Raw genomic sequence first — 21,254 nt, 5'->3', positions numbered from 1 at the left:
AGAGTTACAAGTGGAGAGGGTAACAGGAGTAGGATGGGAAAAGCCAAACTACAAAAGGGGGGCCAACACAGGCATGAGGAACTTCCTGCAGGAAGTTAAGTAGGAACGAGAATTGGTAGGATAGTCAGTAAATGAAATGATGGACTACAAAACAACAAAATGCAAGGAGGCAGGGGGAAGGCTTGTTCCCAGGGGCAACAGAAATAATAAGTAGACCAGAACGAACCCTTTGTTTACCCAAAGGTGTAAGGAGGCAAAAACTAAGTGTACTAGAGAATGGAAAAAGTACAGAAGACAAAGGACCCTGGAAAATAAAGAGATTAGCCGAAGAGCCAGAGCCGAGTATGCACAGATAAGAAGGGAGGCCCAGCAACAGTAAAAAAACAACATAGCAACGAAGTCAAGTCTGACCCGAGTTGTTGTATAGCCACAACAGGAGGAAGACAACAATCAAGAAGTATATGAGGAGCTCAACATGAGATGTAAGAATGTATTTACAGTGGAGACAAAAAGGACTCAGGGAAGTTTGAACTGAGGGGTACACCAACAAGGGAAATACCAACAAGTGTTGGATGAAATACACACATCAGAGGTGGAGGTGAAGAAGCTGCAAGTGACCTTGAAACCTCAAAGGCAGTGGGACAGGACATCTCTCTGTGGGTCCTTAGAGAGGGAGCAGAGATGCTGTGTGTGTCACTAACAGCAATTTCAACACATTCATTGAAACTGGGCAGCAACCTGAGGTATGGAAGGCGGCAAATGTAGTCCCATTTTTAAGAAAGGAGACAAGACATGAGGCACTAAACTACAGACCAGTGTCACTGAAGTGTATAGTATGCAAAGCCATGGAGAAGGTTATCAGAAGGAGACTGGTGAAGCACCTAGGATGAAACAATTTTATAAACAACAACCAGCATGGATTCAAGGAAGGCAAATCCTGTGTCTCAAACCTACTAGAGTTTTATAACAAGGTAACGGAAGTAAGACATGAGAGAAAAGAGTGGGTCGATTACATTTTCTTAGACTGCAAGAAGGCTTTCGACACAGTTCCACAAAGAGATTTGTGCAAAAGCATGCATAGCAGGAAGGGCACTGCAATGGATCAGAGAATACCTGACAGTGAGGCAACGAGTCATGGTGCATGACGAGGTATCAAAGTGGGTGCCTGTGACGATTGGGGTTCCACAGGGGTCAGTCCTAGGACCAGTGCTGTTTTTGATAAATGTGAAGGGATAGACTCAGAAGTGTCCTTGTTTGCAGATGATGTAAAGTTAATGAGGAAAGTTAAATCGGATGAGGATCAGACAGGACTAAAAATAGACCTGGACAGGCTGGAAGCATGGCCCAGCAACTGGCTCCTCTAATTTAACCCCACCAAATGCAAAGTCTTGAAGATCAGGGAAGGGCAAAGAAGACTGCAGAGTATAGGCTAGGTGGCCAAAGCCTGCAAACCTCATTTAAAGAATCTTGGGGTGAGTATAATACCGAGCACTTCTCCCGAGGCTCACATCATCCAGATAACTGCTACACCATATGGGCGCCTGGCAAACCTGAGAATAGTGTTCCGATACCTCATTAAGGAATCATTCAAGACTCTGTACACTGTGTACGTCAGGCTCATACTGGAGTATGCAGCACCAGTTTGGAACCTATACCTGGTCAAGCACATCAAGAAATTAGAGAAAGTGCAAAGGTCTGCAACAAGGCTAGTTCCAGAACTATGGGGATTGTCCTACGAAGAAAAGTTAAGGGAAATTGACCTGACGACACTGGAGGACAGGATGATTAGGGAGACATAATAACAACATACAAAATACTGCTAGGAATTGACAGGGTGGAGAGAGACAGGATGTTCTAAAGATGGGACACAGCAATAAAGGGTCACAATTGGAAGTCGAAGACTCCAATGAGTCAAAGAGATGTTAGAAAGTACTTCTTTAATCATAGAGTTGTCAGCAAGTGGAACAGTCTAGCAAGTGATGTAGTGGAGGCAGGAACCATACATAGTTTTAAGATGAGATATGATAAAGCTCATGAAGCAAGGGGAGAGAGGACCTAGTAGCGATCAGTGAAGAGGCAGGGCCAAGAGCTATGTCTCGACCCCTAGAACACAGGTGAGTACAAATAGGTGAGTGTACACACACACACACACACACACACACATATATACATACATTCACATATACGTCGTGCCATATAGGTAAAACTTAGGATTTTGGCTTTTATACCAGTGCTCATCTTGCTGAACAAGGCAAGAGAAAATTTGTGTAATAATTTATATTATTTTTTATTAACACTTCGGCCGTTTCCCACCTAGGCAGGGTGGCCCGAAAAAGAAACAGTTTTATCATTCACTCCATCACTGTCTTCCTAAAGGCATGTTTACACTACAGTTATAAACCTGCAACATTAACACCCCTCCTGCAGAGTGCAGACACAGTACTTTCCATTTCCAGGACTAAAGTGCAGCCTGCCGGCTTTCCTGAATCTCTTCATACATGTTACCTTGCTTACACTCCATTTGCTCCTATCTAACACACTCACGCATGCTTGTTGGACGTCCAAGACCCTCACACACAAAAAAACTCCTTTATCCCTTCCCTCCCTTTTGTAGGCCAACCCCTACCCCAGCTTCCCTCCACTACAGATTTATGCACTCTTGAAGTCATTCTATTTTGTTACAGCCTCTCTACATGTCCAAACCATCTCAATAACCCCTCCTCAGCCCTCTGAATAATAGTTTTGGTAATCCTGCACCTCTGCCTAATTTCCAAACTACGGATTCTCTGCATTATATTCACAACATACATTGCCCTCAGACATGACATCTCCACTGCCTCCAGCCTTCTCCTTGTTGCAACATTCACCACCCATGCTTCACACCCATATAAGAGCATTGGTATAACTATACTCTCGTACATTTCTATGATCTACCTCATCTGTCACAGACCCTACTGACACGTTCACTCCGCAATATTTGAACACATTCACCTCCTCCATACTCTCTCCCTCCAATCTGATATCCAATCTTCCATTACGTATTTTTTTTATCCTCATCACCTTATAATAATTTCACAAAAATCATTTTGAACCTAACGAAAAAATATATTTCATTGTGCTTGTTTATTATTAATTTATTGTAAGCTTATCTAATATATATTTAGTTGGATTAGTGTAAATTAAATTGTGCTTGTTATAATAAAGTTTTCTAAGGTTCTTTTGGTACAAAGTTATTAATATTTACAGTAACAAATTTTCTCCTTTCCTGTCTTGTTATCTTCCAATATTAATTAACTTACCCTGACAATTTTAATCACACTCATAAAACTCTTCAGGATAGATGTTATTAGAACTGCGATGTCAGCTCACTTCTGTCAAGACAGTGATTGAATAAATGATGGTGAATGCGTTTCCTCTTACTTTTTTATCTTTCTGCTTTGATGGGAGAGGGTCTTGAACATGTATTTAATACTTAATATAAGGTTTACCTACCTTTCTTCTTTATTTTAAAATTCGCCGATACAGTTGTGGGCCCGGGTCTTTTTCCAAATGGTGACCCGGCCTTGGCTCCCAGTCATGAGAGTGTCTTGAAGGGCAAACCAGCTGCTGCACAGCTGGTGATGCGGGAAGGGCAGACAAAGCAGCAATTTCCGGGTCCAGTGGAGCCAGACCCCAGTTTCAGGCTATGCCAGAGCGCTGGGGAACTCAGCTTCATGGTAACTGGTCGATGGGAAGCGAATCTAGTGGGGACTAGCGTTTTTTGTTTCTAAATTTCGTCCTGGAGACGTGGATGATCCCGGTCATGCTCTCATAGACGGTAATGTACTCATGGATGTCCTCAAGCATGTTTTACTTGGTGTGATGTTGATCTGGGACACTGGTAAACTTCACAGTTCCATCTTTGAATCGTTGGTAGAGTTTGCCGCAGAACATACTGTCGCTATGTTGGTCACTAGTGTAGACTTGATGCCAGGCCATGATTCGTACTTCTGGTTTAGGATTCCCCTTAATTCTCCAGTGATTTTAGCAACCTGTGTAGGTATAAGGACTGGAGGAGTTTTGGAGTGGCGGCAGGTGGTTCGCCAGTGGTGGGGTTGGCAGCACAGGAAGGTGGCATGGTGGTGGTTAATCCTACAGTTGGTGATGGAGTTTTGGCTTTCGTTCCTGTTGATAGGTTTGGTTGGGGTGAGGTCTCTGGTCCATTTCCTTGATGGAGGAAGGCAGTGGTAGCATCTCAGTGGTGGGATTTTGAGGCAGCTCATCACATGTGGTCGATGGTGGTGGTGGAGCTGCTTGAGAGTGACTTGCAGGTGTTGAGACAGTGACGCTGTTTGTGATGACTTTGATGATGTCTGAAGGTGGAGAATCCGGGAATGTAAAATTAGGCATGTCGTTCTGCCTGAAGCGTTCATTAATGATGGTGTTGAATGATCCAGGTATAGCTTTGTTGCGCATGTGTACATACATCATGTAGTAGTAGATTTTGTTTCGGTCACAGTCAGATGTGAAGTTAAGTGGAGGGTTGAGTAACCTGGTGATTTTTTGTGGTGTCAGCCTGTAATTTGAGGATAGCAGTGTAACTGGGAGATCTAGAGAAAGTCTTCTGTGCTGCTTCTTGAGTCTTCTTCACAATATCACTTCGAGTAGAACATTTTGCAGCAAGAGTGTGGTGGTCGCTCTTACAATTTAGACAGGTTGGTGTTGGAGGAGCGGTGGTGGAGCAGGTCTTGAAATCTTGAAATCGTGTCCCTCACCACCACAGGTCGTGCAGAATTTTTTTCCTTAGCGGGACAATTCCAGCAGTGTTGGATATGGTGGTACCTTTCTGCTTCGATATAACTGGGGCTTATGTGGTAATAATAGATGGCCAGGCCTTCTTTCACAGCCTGGGCAGCCATGTTCACATCAGTAAAGGTGATTTTTAACATGGATGAAGCTGTACAGATTTTGGTGATGCGTTCCACTGTGGCCCAGGAGTTTTGGTCTTCAGTGGAGGTCTTGGGGTCATCAGTAGGTTGAGAATTGAGAGGTTTGTCCAAGACAGTTCTCTTGGCCCTTAAAGCCGGAGAGGACATGCCGGTAAAGCCTCGATCAGTGAGAATGGTGGTGGCTGCAGTGGTGAGTAGTTTCTTAGCCTCAACATCATCGTTGACACGACAATGAGGGCATCAAAGAGCATCAGAATAGTGTTAAACTTCACTTGCAAGCCACCCTAATGGCAGCAGCACGTGCAAGTTTTGAAGAATAGTTCACAGTTCCACTGCAAGGTTTAATCTTAACACGATTAGAACAGCTCATCGTGAAAGATAAAGATGACGGCAATGAGAGAAAAGATTCCCCTATCGTAGGGAGACTGTATGGATGAGCATCATAGCTTCTGTGACTGCACAAGGCGATGTCTACAGAGCAATCTCCTTCGTTGATCTACCTTCAACACCCTGTACAAAAATTTGAACTTCTAGTTCAAAATAGATCAAGCATTCAGAGCTTATCAAAATTAATTCACAGTTCATAATTATTTTTTTTTATTAACACACTGGCCGATTCCCACCAAGGCAGGGTGGCCCGAAAAAGAAAAACTTTCACCATCATTCACTCCATCACTGTCTTGCCAGAAGGGTGCTTTACACTAGTTTTTAAACTGCAACATTAACACCCCTCCTTCAGAGTGCAGGCACTGTACTTCCCATCTCCAGGACTCAAGTCCGGCCTGCCGGTTTCCCTGAATCCCTTCATAAATGTTACTTTGCTCACACTCCAACAGCACGTCAAGTATTAAAATCCATTTGTCTCCATTCACTCCTATCAAACACGCTCATACATGCCTGCTGGAAGTCCAAGCCCCTCGCACACAAAACCTCCTTTACCCCCTCTCTCCAACCTTTCCTAGGCCGACCCCAACCCCGCCTTCCTTCTACTACAGACTAATACACTCTTGAAGTCATTCTGTTTCGCTCCATTCTCTCTACATGTCCGAACCACCTCAAAAACCCTTCCTCAGCCCTCTGGACAACAGTTTTGGTAATCCCGCACTTCCTCCTAACTTCCAAACTACGAATTCTCTGCATTATATTCACACCACACATTGCCCTCAGACATGACATCTCCACTGCCTCCAGCCTTCTCCTCGCTGCAACATTCATCACCCATGCTTCACACCCATATAAGAGCGTTGGTAAAACTATACGCTCATACATTCCCCTCTTTGCCTCCAAGGACAAAGTTCTTTGTCTCCACAGACTCCTAAGTGCACCATCCGCTGACACGTCCACTCCCAAATATCTGAATACATTCACCTCCTCCATACTCTCTCCCTCCAATCTGATATCCAATCTTTCATCACCTAATCTTTTTGTTATCCTCGTAACCTTACTCTTTCCTGTATTCACTTTTAATTTTCTTCTTTTGCATACCCTACCAAATTCATCCACCAACCTCTGCAACTTCTCTTCAGAATCTCCCAAGAGCACAGTGTCATCAGCAAAGAGCAACTGTAACAACTCCCACTTTATGTGTGATTCTTCTTCTTCTTCTTCTTATGACCAGAGCTTTGGTAAGATGGGTAAGATAAGATAAGATAAGATTTCGTTCGGATTTTTAACCCCGGAGGGTTAGCCACCCAGGATAACCCAAGAAAGTCAGTGCGTCATCGAGGACTGTCTAACTTATTTCCATTGGGGTCCTTAATCTTGTCCCCCAGGATGCGACCCACACCAGTCGACTAACACCCAGGTACCTATTTGCTGCTAGGTGAACAGGACAACAGGTGTAAGGAAACGTGTCGAATGTTTCCACCCGCCGGGAATCGAACCCGGGCCCTCCGTGTGTGAAGCGGGAGCTTTAGCCACCAGGCCACCGGGCCACAAGGTAAGGAAGAAGGATGGGTAAGGATGGAAAAATTGGAAAAGGGTGGGAGGGGGGAGAGAGGTCGGATATAAAAGGTAAGTGGCCCAACCACTTTGGTGTAATTTAAAAAGTGTATGTGAAATGATAAGATATTCTTTAAGGGGTATAATACTAACCCATCAGAGTCACATAGATATAATAGATATATAAGTACATGACTCTGAATTGGTAGTAGTTATACAAGTTGCAATTTTTTTTTTTTTTTTTTTTTTTTTTTTTTGATTGCACAACGGATATTTATGCGACAATGAAGGCAATAATTTTCTGGCCAGTTTATAATTTCGTGACAATGGCTTCTTATAGGTGGTGTCCAGCCATAGTAAATAGCAAAATTTTTACATTAGAAAGTTATATAAGATGTCTCCCTAATTGGGGGCGATGATTTTCTCAGTATACATAGAAGGGTTCTGGTGGTACCCAATCTTCTTCATCAGGGAGGTTGCTCAATATCATGGGTCGATGGTAATCATCTTTATGAATAAAACGACGAACCCTCTGTGGGAGAGTCATTCTTTGAGTCCTGTGAGGCGGAGTATTGATGGTGTAATCGGTGGTATTCATCACTTGTATAGGATGTTCTCTATCTGGCATGTATAGTTCTTGCATTGTATAAAGTTGTTTCGTTTTTAGGGTGTCAAGGCGTACATTTATGGCAGTAATATCTTGTTGTATGTGTAAATCTGCCATTTTAACTCTGTCTCTCCTCCTGGTATCGGTAATAAAGCGAAGAGCTCTATTCTGGACCCTTTGTAACCGTAGCATGTTGGTCTTTGTTGTTAATGACATTGGGACACAAGGGTATTCGAGTATAGGTCTTATTAACATTTTATACAGATGTTTTTTGACATGTTGAGGGGCTTGATTGAATCGAAAGAGTCTGCTAAGACCGGCTTTGGCTATATTGATCTTTTTAGTTACATGAGATGTTGAGTGGAGCAGCCTGTCTATTTCATATTCCAAAATCTTGTTAGGGTTTCTAATGGCTACAGGTGTACCTCTGATGGAGATACCCCCTTTATCTTCAATTGTTGATGCAAAACATCCTATCGTGCTAACAAGGACCTTGTCAGGATTAGTCGTAATTCTCCATTTCTTTTCCCAATTAGATGTTCGACGAAGTTCAATATTCATTTTTTCTATGACTCTCTCATACTTGTATTTTCCTGTTACCGGAGTTGATGAGACGACATGAATAACATCATCTGCAAACTGTGTCACAATTGTATCATTAAACTCTGGTTGAGGAAGGTCATTCACATAAATGTTGAACAGAATTGGACTTAGACAAGAACCTTGTGGGACACCAGCTGTCGGTATAAAAGGCTCTGCCGACCTGCCATGAAAGGTGGGAATGATTTTTCGTTGAGTTAAGAAATTATATATTAATCTGAGAAAAGTCCAGTTATGGTCTGGTAGGTCAATGAGTTTCTATATAAGACCATCATGCCATAAGCAATCAAAAGCTTTATGAACATCTCTGGTGGCAATTAAGGCAAGATTGCCCTGATGTTTTAGACTTGCTACAGTATCGAAAATAACATTTATTGCATGACTGGTACCTCTATGTGTTCTTAAGCCAAATTGTTTTTCAGTAAAAAAGTGATTAAACTCCATATAGTAGTTCAATCTGTTGGAAATGACTTTCTCAAGAAATTTTCCAGTGACTTCAAGTAAAGATTCTTTATCTTTTAACTCCACGCCTCTTGTCAAGACCCTCGCATTTACTTCTCTTACAACCCCATCTATAAATATATTAAACAACCACGGTGACATCACACATCCTTGTCTAAGGCCTACTTTTACTGGGAAATAATTTCCCTCTTTCCTACATACTCTAACTTGAGCCTCACTATCCTCGTAAAAACTCTTCACTGCTTTCAGTAATCTACCTCCTACACCATACACCTGCAACATCTGCCACATTGCCCCCCTATCCACCCTGTCATACGCCTTTTCCAAATCCATAAATGCCACAGTTCATAATATTGCTAATATTCCTGAAATTACTGTTTCTTCTAAAGACACCGGCCATTTCTCGCTTAACTTCGAGTGACCCAAAAAAAAAAATACATTTACCAATAGTTGTTGAACAGCTCTCTCGCCACACTAGCGTATTTATCATATTGTCTCAGGTTAGGTTCCTCAGGACAAGTGTTTCCTGATGCGGGTCTTAGTCATGTCTTAGTATACATGAGAGTTATGTACTTAAATTTTGACACCCAGGGCAAGATTATATATACTGAATCAGTGGGTAGAACAAGAGTTAGGTTTATTGTGATAAAAACACGATCATCATTAATATGAATAATTAATATTACTATTAGTTTTGTTATGCACCTGAAATAAAGTGCATAACAAAAGGCTTTCCTTTGTATATGCTGGAAGATATAAGTAAGTTCAGAGTTGGTTAATAAGATGTAGTGTCTACTACACGAGGGTCATAAAAGCTGCATGTCTTGTATGTCACCTTTCATAAGAAAGTTAATGCTTAAAAGAGTGACTAATGCAAACTCTCACTATATATACTACACTGGAAGACATACACTTCTAAGTGCATATATTCATGTATTTTCAAGTACCAAAGAAATAAAAATTATATTTTTATTTGATTTTTATTTCAATGCAGGATATAAATAATAAAATATTATAATAAGATCGTCATGTTGAAGATGGCCATTTATACCTTGACGTTGACAAGACTCAGTGTCAGAGAAGATGGCCATTTATACCTTGACGTTGACAAGACTCAGTGTCAGAGAAGATGGCCATTTATACCTTGACGTTGACAAGACTCAGTGTCAGAGAAGATGGCCATTTATACCTTGACGTTGACAAGACTCAGTGTCAGAGAAGATGGCCATTTATACCTTGACGTTGTCAAGACTCAGTGTCAGAGAAGATGGAGTTATTACTCTCCTTATTCATATAAACGAAACCTGAGTGCCTCCCACTCCTCAAATGATATGTGACCCTTACGGATTTAGTGGTTTCCAGTTAATAAAATAAAAATGGTTTAGTGATGTCTGTGAACTTCTAAGAAAATAATGAAAGAATGATGGTGAATGTGTTTCGTTTTTCTTTTTTTTCCAGGGGGGGGGACACGTTACTTAGGTGTGGTTGCTTAAAAAAAAAACAATATTTAAAGGAGAATGTTTAACCAGTGACGGGCATAAGTGTCTGGAAAATGGATGAAGAAGAGAAGAAAGAGAAGAAGAAGAAGAAAAAAAAAAGATGTTGTGTGAATTATCCAGGAGAGTCAGTAACTCCAAATAAGTCAATGAAATCACTGTCATAAACATTTTTATTCTCACTGGAAAAATCAAATCTGATTTTCCCAGTGGGAGTAACAGCTTTAATTAGTCAAGGCAATAGTTCTCATCAAGAAGAGTTAGTTACCTGAAGCAGCCAGTTTTCAATACTCTGGTGAGCTTTTGCTGTGGGAAGCTTGTTAATGAGGGGGAGGAGCTCCCCTTCCTTGCTGGACACAGCAAATATGTCACCTCGGTCGTCCAGGTCAAGGCAGTGAACTCCCTCGAAACATTTTCTGGTATGTTTTTCCAACTGAGTCACATCTTTCTCACACAACAGTGCCGTCAGCTCCTCGTTGGACAGAAAATATAGTCTGAAAATAAAGGTATAGTAAGATAAACGATTGTAATTATTATTATTTTTATTGTTTTTGTTGTTGTTGTTGTTGTTGTTGTTGTTGTTAATAATAATAATAATAATAATAATAATAATAATAATAATAATAATAATAATAATAATAATAATAATAATAATATTATTATTGACTGCTTCAGCGCACAATTCAGAATAAGAAAGTTTCCGGCACGTGAAGAGTCACAAGTAACCAACATTCTGGACAGAGGAAGAAAGTAAAGTTAGGACTGGAGGAGACCGACATGATGAAGGGAAGGGACTAACGTGAGGAAGGGAAGGGACTGGCATGAAGAAGGGAGGGGTCTGACACGATGAAGTGAAGGATTTGTCACACGGACGGGAAGGGTCGGACACGAGGAAGGGAAGAGATTGACCCGAGGAAGGGAAGGGTCTGACACGAGGAAGGGTGAGTTACTACTTTGGTGCCATAATTTAAAAGGTCCTGGCTATTGAAGGAAGGGGACTGCCACAAAGAAGGGAAGGGCCTGACACGAGGAAGGGCAGGGACTGACACGAGGAAGGGAAGGAATTGACACGAGGAAAAAAAGGGGTTGACACGAGCAAAGGAAGAGACTGGCACGAGGAAGGGAAGGGACTGACACGAGGAAGGGAAGGGATGGACAGGAGGAAAAAAGGGGGCAGACACGAGGAAGGGAAGAGGCTGACACAAGGAAGGGAAGGGACTGACACGAGGAAGTGAGAGGGTTGACATCACGAAGGGAAGAGACTGACATGAGGAAGGGAAGGGACTGACACGAGGAAGGGAAGGGACTGATACGAGAAAGTGAGCAGACTGACACGAGGAAAGGAGGGGTATGTCACGAGGAAGGGAAGGGTCTGACACGAGGAAGGGAAGAGACTGACACGAGGAAGGCAATTGACTGACACGAGGATGGGAGGTGTCTGACACGAGTAAGGGACTGACACGAGGAAGGGAAGGGACTGACACGAAGAAGGGAAGTTACTGACACGAGGAAGGGAACGGACTGATACGAGGAAGGGAAGGGACTGACACAAGCAATGGAAGGGACTGACACAAGGAAGGGAGGGGACTGACACGAGGAAGGGAGGGGTATGTCAAGAGGAATAGAAGGGTTTGAAACGAGGAAGGGAAGGGACTGAGACGAGGAAGGGAAGTGACTGACACAAGGAAGGGAAGTTTCTGACAAGAGGAAGGGAGGGGTCTGACACGAGTAAGAGAATGGACTGACACGAGGAAGGGAAGGGACTGACACGAGGAAGGGAGTGTTACGACTTCGATGTCGTAACCTAAGACAAAGGTCCTGGTTCCTAAAGGGCTGCTCATTCTGCTGTCTAAGGGCATGTAAATTACACTAAAAAAAACAGCAACACTAGGGCTAGGATTCACTAATACAAATTATGAAGCATGAGTGTAAATAATTAATATAGTATATGGAGGGACAAACAAACTCACCTAATACAAAAATGTACTTACGTATTAATTATAGTAACTTATATCTAACTTACAAACTACTCCACTATTACATCATCTTAAAACTCCAGTTTACATTAGCTCACTAGCACACTGCTACTAGTGAATAAAATAAAGAAACATTTATAAAAAGGAAGGCTCCATCACACCCCCTTCCCTTTCTGCTGGCTACCTGACCTATATTTAAAACGTTAAATACTCTCCAAAACACAGGCCCTAGCACACACTAGGAACTTACAAAAAATATGAGAGATTAAACAGTACCAAAGTTATAGTATACACTAAAACACTTAACAAAATTACCCACTCACACTACCGCCAAAACTATGATGACTTCTCCCCTTCACCGCCCATCACACACTAACTCACTAACACATCTGCTCCTGTCTCCTGGCCACTCTAACTGGCCGGGAATAATACGCGACCGGATTCAGTACAAGCCAGGAGCGTTATTTCTTATAAATTAATACAATATTTTAAAGCAGCACACTGCATAATAAGGAGAGGTCTGACACGAGGAAGGGAGGGGTTTGCCACGAGGAATGGAAGGGTCTGACACGAGTATGGGAAGGGACTGACATGAGGAAGGGAAGTTACAGACACGAGGAAGGGAGGGGTCAGACACGAGGAAGGGAGAGGTCTGAAGAGGGAAAGAGACTGGCACAAGGAAGGGAGGGGACTGACAAGAGGAAGGGAAGGGACTGACACGAGGTAAAAAGGCGGCTGATAGGAGGGAGGGAAGGGACTGACACGAGGAAGGGAAGGGGCTGACACGAGGAAGGGAAGGGACTGACACGAGGAAGGGAAGGGGCTGACACGAGGAAGGGAAGGGACTGACACAAGGAAGGGAAGGGACTGACACGAGGAAAAAATGGGGCTGACACGAGGATGGGAAGAAACTGACACGAGGAAGGGAATAGACCGATACGAGGAAGGGAAGGGACTGACACGAGGAAAGAAAGGGACTGACACGAGGATGGGAGGTGTCTGACACGAGTAAGGGAGGGGTCTGAGACGACGAAAGTAGGGGTCTGTCGCGAGGAAGGGAAGAGTCTGACACGAGGAATGGAAGGGACCGATACGAGAAAGGGAAGGGACTGACACGAGGAAGGGAAGGGGCTGACACGAGGAAAGAAAGGGACTGTCACAAGGATGTGAGGGGTCTGACACGAATAAGGGAAGGGTCTGAGACGAGGAAGGGAGGGGTTTGTCTCGAGGAAGGGGAGAGTCTGACACGAGGAAGGGAAGTTGCTGACAGGAGGAAGAGAAGGGACCGATACGAGGAAGGGAAGGAACTTACATGAAAAAGGGAAGGGGCTGACACGAGGAAAGAAAGGGACTGACACAAGGATGTGAGGGGTCTGACACGACTAAGGGAAGGGTCTGAGACGAGGAAGGGAGGGGTTTCTCACGAGGAAGGGAAGGGTCTGACACGAGGAAGGGAAGTTGCTGATACGAGGAAGGGAAGGGTCTATCACGCGGAATTAAAGGGTCTGACACGAGGAAGGGAAGGAACTACACGAGGAAGGAAAGGGACTGACACGAGGAGGGGAAGGGGCTGACACGAGGAAGGGAAGTGATTAACACAAGGAAGGGAAGGGACTGACACGAGGATGGGAAGGGACTGACACGAGGAAGGGAAGGGACTAACACGAGGAAGGGAGGGCACCGACACGAGAAAGGGATGGGACTGACACAAGGAAGGGAGACGACTTGCAGCAGGAAGGGAAGTGGCTAACACGAGGAAAAAACGGGCTCATACGAGGAAGGGAAGGGACTGACACGAGGAAGGGAAGGGACTGACACGTGGAAAGGAGGGGCTGGCACGAGGAAGGGAAGGCACTGATACGAGGAAGAGAGGGGGCCGACACGAGGAAGAGAAGGGATTGACACGAAGAAGGGAAGGGATTGGCACGAGGAAGGGAAGGGATTGACACGAAGAAGGGAAGGGATTGGCACGAGGAAGGGAAGGAACTGACACGAGGAAGGGAAGGGACTGACACGAGGGAGGGGACCGACAGGAGGAAAGGAAGGGGCTGACATGAGGAAGGAAAGGGACTGGAACGAGAGAGGGGTATGAGACGAGGCAGGGAGGGGTTTGTCACGAGGAAGGGAAGGGTCTGACACGAGGAAGGGAGGAGTCTGGAACGAGGAAGAGAAGTGACTGAAACGAGGAAGGGAAGGGACGGAAACGAGGAAGGGAGTGTTACGACTTCGATGTCGTAACTTAAGACAAAGGTCCTGGTTCCTAAAGGGCTGCTCAGTCTGCTGTCTAGGGGCATGTAAATTACACTAAAAAAAACAGCAACACTAGTGCTAGGATTCACTCATACAAATTATGAAGCATGAGTGTAAATAATTAATATAGTATATGGAGGGACAAACAAACTCACCTAATACAAAAATGTACTTATGTATCAATAATAGTAACTTGTATCTAACTTACAAACTACTCCACTATTACATCATCTTAAAACTCCAGTTTGCATTAGCTTTCTGCTGGCTACCAGGCCTATATTTAAAACGTTAAATACTCTCCAAAACACAGGCCCTAGCACACACTAGGAACTTACAAAAAATATGAGAGCTTAAACAGTACCAAAGTTATACTATACACTAAAAAGACTTACCAAAATTACCCACTCACACTACCGCCCAGATTATAATGACTTCTCCCCTTCACCGCCAATCTCACACTAACTCACTAACACATCTGCTCCTGTCTCTTGGCTAATCTAACTGGCCGGGAATAATACGCGTCCGGATTCAGTACAAACCAGGAGCGTTATTTCTTATAAATTTATACATTTTAATACAGCACACTGCATAATAGGGAGAGGTCTGACACGAGGAAGGGAGGGGTTTGCCACGAGGAATGGAAGGGTCTGACACGAGTAAGGGAAGGGACTGACACGAGGAAGGGAAGTTACAGACACGAGGAAGGGAGGGGACAGAAACGAGGAAAGGAGGGGTCTGAGACGAGGAAGTGTAGAATTTGTCACGAGGAAGTTAAGGGACTGACACTAGCAAGGGAAGGGACTGACACGAGGAAGGGAAGTTACAGACACGAGGAACGGAGGAGTCAGACACGAGGAAGGGAGTGGTCTGAGACGAGGAAGGGTAGAGTTTGTCACGAGGAAGGGAAGGGACTGACACGAGGAAGGAAAGGGACTGGCACGAGGAAGGGAGGGATCTGACACGAGAAATGGAAGGGATTGACACGAGGAAAGGAGGGGACTCACACGAGGAAGGGAAGGGACTGACACGAGGAAATGAGTGGACTGACACGAGGAAGAGAAGGGACTGACAAAAGGAAGGGAGTGGACTGACACGAGGAAGGGAAGTGACTGACACGAGGTAGGGAGAGGACTGACAGGAGGAAGGGAAGGGACTGACACGAGGAAAAGAGGGGCTGACACGAGGAAGGGAAGGGACTGTCACGAGAAATGAAAGGAACTGATACGAGGAATGGAGAGGGCTGACACGAGGAAGGGAAGGGACTGACACGAGGAAGGGAAGGGATTGACACGACGACGGGAAGGGACTGACACGAGGAATGGAAGGAACTGACACGAGGAAGGGAAAGGACTGACACGAGGAAAAAAGGGGACTAACACGAGGAAGGGAAGGGACTGACACGAGGAAGGAAAGGGACTGGCACGAGGAAGGGAGGGATCTGACACGAGAAATGGAAGGGACTGACACGAGGAAAGGAGGGGACTCACACGAGGAAGGGAAGGGACTGACACGAGGAAATGAGTGGACTGACACGAGGAAGAGAAGGGACTGACAAAAGGAAGGGAGTGGACTGACACGAGGAAGGGAAGTGACTGACACGAGGTAGGGAGAGGACTGACAGGAGGAAGGGAAGGGACTGACACGAGGAAAAGAGGGGCTGACACGAGGAAGGGAAGGGACTGTCACGAGGAATGAAAGGAACTGATACGAGGAATGGAGAGGGCTGACACGAGGAAGGGAAGGGACTGACACGAGGAAGGGAAGGGATTGACACGACGACGGGAAGGGACTGGCACGAGGAATGGAAGGAACTGACACGAGGAAGGGAAAGGACTGACACGAGGAAAAAAGGGGACTAACACGAGGAAGGGAAGGGACTGACACGAGGAAGGGAAGGGACCGATACGAGGAAAGAAAGTGATTGACACGAGGATGGGAGGTGTCTGACACGAGTAAGGAAGGGGTCTAAGACGAGGAAGGGAGGAGTTTGTCACGAGGAACTTAAGTGTCTGACACGTGGAAGGTAAGTTGCTGACACGAGGAAGGGAAGGGTCAATCACGAGAAATTGAATTGTCTGACACAAGGAAGGGAAGGACTTACACGAGGAAGGGAAGGGACCGACACGAGGAAGGGAAAGGACTGACACGAAGGGAGGGGACTGACACGAGGAAAGGAAGGGAGTGACACGAGGAAGGGAGGGGACTGACAGGTGCAAGGGAAGGGACTGACACGAGGAAGGGAGGCGACTGACACGAAGGGAAGGGACTGACAAGAGATAAAAGGGGGCTCATACGAGGAAGGGAAGGGACTGACGAGGAAGGGAAGGGAATGAGACGAGGAAATGAGGGGACTGGCACGAGGAAGGGAAGGGGCTGACACGAGGAAAGGAAGGCACTGAGACGAGGAAGAAGGGAGCTACACGAGGAAGGGATGGGACTGACACGAGGAAGGGAAGGGACCGATAAGAGGAAGGGAAGGGACTGACACGAGGAAAGAAAGAGACTGACACGAAGATGGGAGGCGTCTGACACGACATAGGGAGGGGTCTGAGACGAAGAAGAGATGGGTTTGTTACGAGGAAGGGAAGTGTCGGACACGAGGAAGGGAAGTTGCTGACACGAGGAAGGAAAGGGTCTATCACGAGAAATTGAAGGGTCTGATACGAGGAAGGGAAGGACTTGCACGAGGAAGGGAAGGGACTGACACGAGGGAGGGAACTGACAAGAGGAAGGGAAGGGATTGACACGAGGAAATGAGGTGACCGACACGAGGAAGGGAAGGGACTGACACAAGGAAGGGAGGGGACTGACTCGAGGAAGGGAAGGGACTGACACGAGGAAAAAAGGGGGCTCATACGAGGAAGGGAAGGGACTGACACGATGAAGGAAAGGGACTGAGACGAGGAAAGGAGAGAGCTGACACGAGCAATGGAAGGGGCTGACACGAGGAAAGGAAGGCACTGATAAGGAGGGGGCTGACAAGAGGAAGGGAAGGGACTGACACGAGGAAGGGAAACGATTGACACGAGGAAGGGAAGGGATTGACACGAGGAAGAGAAGGGACTGACACGAGGGAAAAAGGGGGCTGACAAGAGGAAGGGAAGGGACTTATACGAGGAAGGGAGGGGGCTGACACTAGGAAAAAAGGGAACTGACGCGAGGAAGGAAAGGAATTGATACCAGGAAAGGAGGGGGTTGACACGAGGAAGGGAAGGGGCTGACACGAGGAGAAGGGGCTGACACGAGGAAAAAAGGGGCTGACACGAAAGGAAGGAATTGATACGAGGAAAGGAGGGGCAGACACGTGGAAGGGAAGGGGCTGACACGAGGATTTGAAGGGACTGAAACGAAGAAAAAAGGGGACTGACACGAGGAAGGTAAGGGACTGATAAGACGAAGGGAAGGGGCTGACACGAGGAAGGGAAGGGACTGACGCGAGGAAGGGAAGGTTCTGATATGAGGAAGGGAAGTGACTGACACGAGGAAAGGAAGGAACTGACACGAGAAAGGGGAGGGGCTGACACGAGGAAGGGGAGGGACTGACACGAGGAAGGGAGTGTTACGACTTCGATGTCGTAACTTAAGACAAAGGTCCTGGTTCCTAAAGGGCTGCTCATTCTGCTGTCTAAGGGCATGTAAATTACACTAAAAAAAAAACAGCAACACTAGTGCTAGGATTCACTAATACAAATTATGAAGCATGAGTGTAAATAATTAATATAGTATATGGAGGGACAAACAAACTCACCTAATACAAAAATGTACTTACGTATTAATTATAGTAACTTATATCTAACTTACAAACTACTCCACTATTACATCATCTTAAAACTCCAGTTTACATTAGCTCACTAGCACACTGCTACTAGTGAATAAAATAAAGAAACATTTATAAACAGGAAGGCTCCATCACACCCCCTTCCCTTTCTGCTGGCTACCTGACCTATATTTAAAACGTTAAATACTCTCCAAAACACAGGCCCTAGCACACACTAGGAACTTACAAAAAATATGAGAGATTAAACAGTACCAAAGTTATAGTATACACTAAAAAACTTACCAAAATTACCTACTCACACTACCGCACAAACTATGATGACTTCTCCCCTTCACCGCCCATCACACACTAACTCACTAACACATCTGCTCCTGTCTCCTGGCCACTCTAACTGGCCAGGAATAATACGCGACCGGATTCAGTACAAGCCAGGAGCGTTATTTCTTATAAATTAATACAATATTTTCATGCAGCACACTGCATAATAAGGAGAGGTCTGACACGAGGAAGGGAGGGGTTTGCCACGAGGAATGGAAGGGTCTGACACGAGTAAGGGAAGGGACTGACAGGAGGAAGGGAAGTTACAGACACGATGAAGGGAGGGGTCAGACACGAGAAAGGGAGAGGTCTGAGGCGAGGAAGGGTAGAGTTTGTCACGTGAAAGGAAGGGAAGGGACTGACACGAGGAAAGGAAGGCACTGGCACGAGGAAAGGTGGGAGCTGACACCAAGAAGGGAAGGGACTGACACGAGGAAGGAAAGGGGCTGACGCGAGGAAGGGAAGGGTCTATCACGAGGAATTGAAGGGTCTAACACGAGGAAAGGAGGGGACTGACACGAGGAAAGGAAGGGACTGACACAAAGAAGGGAAGGGACTGACGCGAGGAAGGGAAGGGTCTGTCATGAGGAATTGAAGGGTCTGACACGAGGAAGGGGAGGAATGGCACGAGGAAGGGAAGAGACTGACACGAGGAAGAAAAGGTACTGACAAGAGGAAGGGAAGGGACTGACACGAGGAAGGGAAGGAACTGACACGAGGAACGGAAGGGACTGACACGAGGAAGGGAAGGGACTGACACGAGGAAGGGAAGGCACTGACGCGAGGAAGGGAAGGGTCTGTCACGAGAAATTGAAGGGCCTGACACGAGGAAGGGAAGGACTTACACTAGGAAAAAAGGGGGCTCATACGAGGAAGGGAATGGACTGACACGAGGAAGGGAAGGGAAGGGAATGACACGAGGAAAGGAGCGGGCTGACACGAGGAAGGGAATGTGCAGACACGAGGAAGGGAAGAGACTGACACGAGGATGTGAGGGGTCTGACACGAGTAAGGGAGGGGTCTGAGACGAGGAAGGGAAGGGTTTGTCACGGGGAAGGGAAGGGACTTATACGAGGAAGGGAAGAGACTGGCACGAGAAAGGGAGGGGACTGACACGAGGAAGGGAAGGGACTGACACGAGGAAGGGAAGGGATTGAAACGAGGAAGGGAAGGGACTGACACGAGGAAAGGAGACGACTGACAGCAGTAAGGGAAGGGACTGACATGAGGAAAAAAGGGGGCTCATACGAGGAAGGAAAGGGACTGACACGAGGAAGGGAAGGGACTGACACGAGGAAAGGAGGGGGCTGACACGAGGAAGGGAAGGGGCTGACACAAAGAAGGGAAGGCACTGATACGAGGGAGGGGGCTGACACGAGGAAGGGAAGGGACTGACACGAGGAAGGGAAGGGATTGACACGAGAAAGGGAAGGGACTGGCACGAGGAATTGAAGGGGCTAACACGAGGAAGTGTAGACAGCCTGTACTGTCAGCACAGACAAGGCTGTCTGCTAGCTTAGTTCATATTTCACCGACCCAGGTCGGTGGGATGCTGGGCCCATTCGTCCTCACTTCCCCGCCGACTGACTTGAGAGGTACTAGTGCTCCCCCTCCACGGACTGGCTATCGATCATTCCATCACATTGCCCTTTGTGTACTGTACTCACTCCTATGCAATTAAAGCCAAGCTAGTCCACGGCTATCATTGCTACCTACGCTACCTCATCGGCACTAAACCGTTGTTCAAGAGCAAGAACAGTAATAACAGAAGGAAAGGGACTGGCACGAGGAAGGGAGGGGTCTGACACGAGGAATGGAGGGGTCTGAGATGAGGAAGGGAGGGGTTTGTCACGAGGAAGCGAAGGCACTGACACGAGGAGGGAAGGGTCTGACATGAAGAAGAGAAGTTGCTGACACGAGTAAGGGAAGGGTCTGACACGAGGAAGGGAAGGACTGACACGAGGAAGGCAAGGGACTGACACGAGGAAGGGAAGTTGCTGACACGTGGAAGGTAGGGGACTGACACGAGGAAGGGAAAGGACTGACACAAGGAAGGGAAGGGACTGATTGACACGAGGAAGGGAAGTGACTGACACGAGGAAGGAAAGTGACTGACATGAGGAATGGAAGGAACTCACATGAGGAAGGGAAGGGACTGACACGAGGAAGGGAAGGGTCTGTCACGAGGAATTGAAGGGTCTGACACGAGGAAGGGAAGGATTGACGCGAGGAAGGGAAGAGACTGACACGAGGAAAGGAAGGGACTGACGCGAGGAAGGGAAGGGACTGACGCGAGGAAGGGAAGGGACTGACACGAGGAAGGGAAGGGACTGACGCGAGGAAGGGAAGGGACTGACACGAACGGAACGACTGACACGAGGAAGTGAAGGGACTGACATGAGAAAGGGAGGGGACTGACACGAGGAAAGTGACTGACACGGGGAAGGGAAGGGACTGACACGAGGAAAGGAGGGGACTGACACGAGGAAGGGAAGGGACTGGCACGAGGAAAGGTGGGGACTGACACGAGGAAGGGAAGGGACTGACGCGAGGAAGGGAAGGGACTGACGCGAGGAAGGGAAGGGACTGACACGAGGAAGGGAAGGGACTGACACGAGGAATGGAAGGGACTGACATGAGGAAGGGAGGGTACTTACACGAGTAAGGGAAGAGACTAACACGAGGAAGGGAAGGGACTGACGCAAGGAAGGGAAGGGACTGACACGAGGAAAGGAAGGGACTGACGCGAGGAAGGGAAGAGACTGACGCAAGGAAGGGAAGGGACTGACGCGAGGAAGGGAAGAGACTGACGCAAGGAAGGGAAGGGACTGACACGAGGAATGGAAGTGACTCACACGAGGAAGGGAAGGGACTGAAACGAGGAAGGGAAGGGACTGA

At 46.4% G+C, this 21,254-nt stretch overlaps 1 protein-coding gene across 1 annotated transcript in view; it reads right to left on the bottom strand.

The window, feature by feature from the left end:
• Positions 1 to 21,254, bottom strand: part of LOC128700457 (dynein axonemal heavy chain 12-like) — a gene marked incomplete at its 5' end in the record, with an annotated part of 447,977 nt that overhangs the window by 321,339 nt on the left and 105,384 nt on the right. The window contains one exon of the mRNA XM_070079936.1: positions 10,303 to 10,528. Within this exon, the coding sequence (XP_069936037.1) occupies positions 10,303 to 10,528 (226 nt within the window). The remainder of the gene's footprint in view (positions 1 to 10,302; positions 10,529 to 21,254) is intronic.

This window comes from Cherax quadricarinatus, unplaced genomic scaffold, assembly GCF_038502225.1.
Source record: "Cherax quadricarinatus isolate ZL_2023a unplaced genomic scaffold, ASM3850222v1 Contig49, whole genome shotgun sequence".
NCBI lineage: Eukaryota > Metazoa > Arthropoda > Malacostraca > Decapoda > Parastacidae > Cherax > Cherax quadricarinatus.
This window is presented reverse-complemented; position numbering and strand designations above follow the sequence as displayed.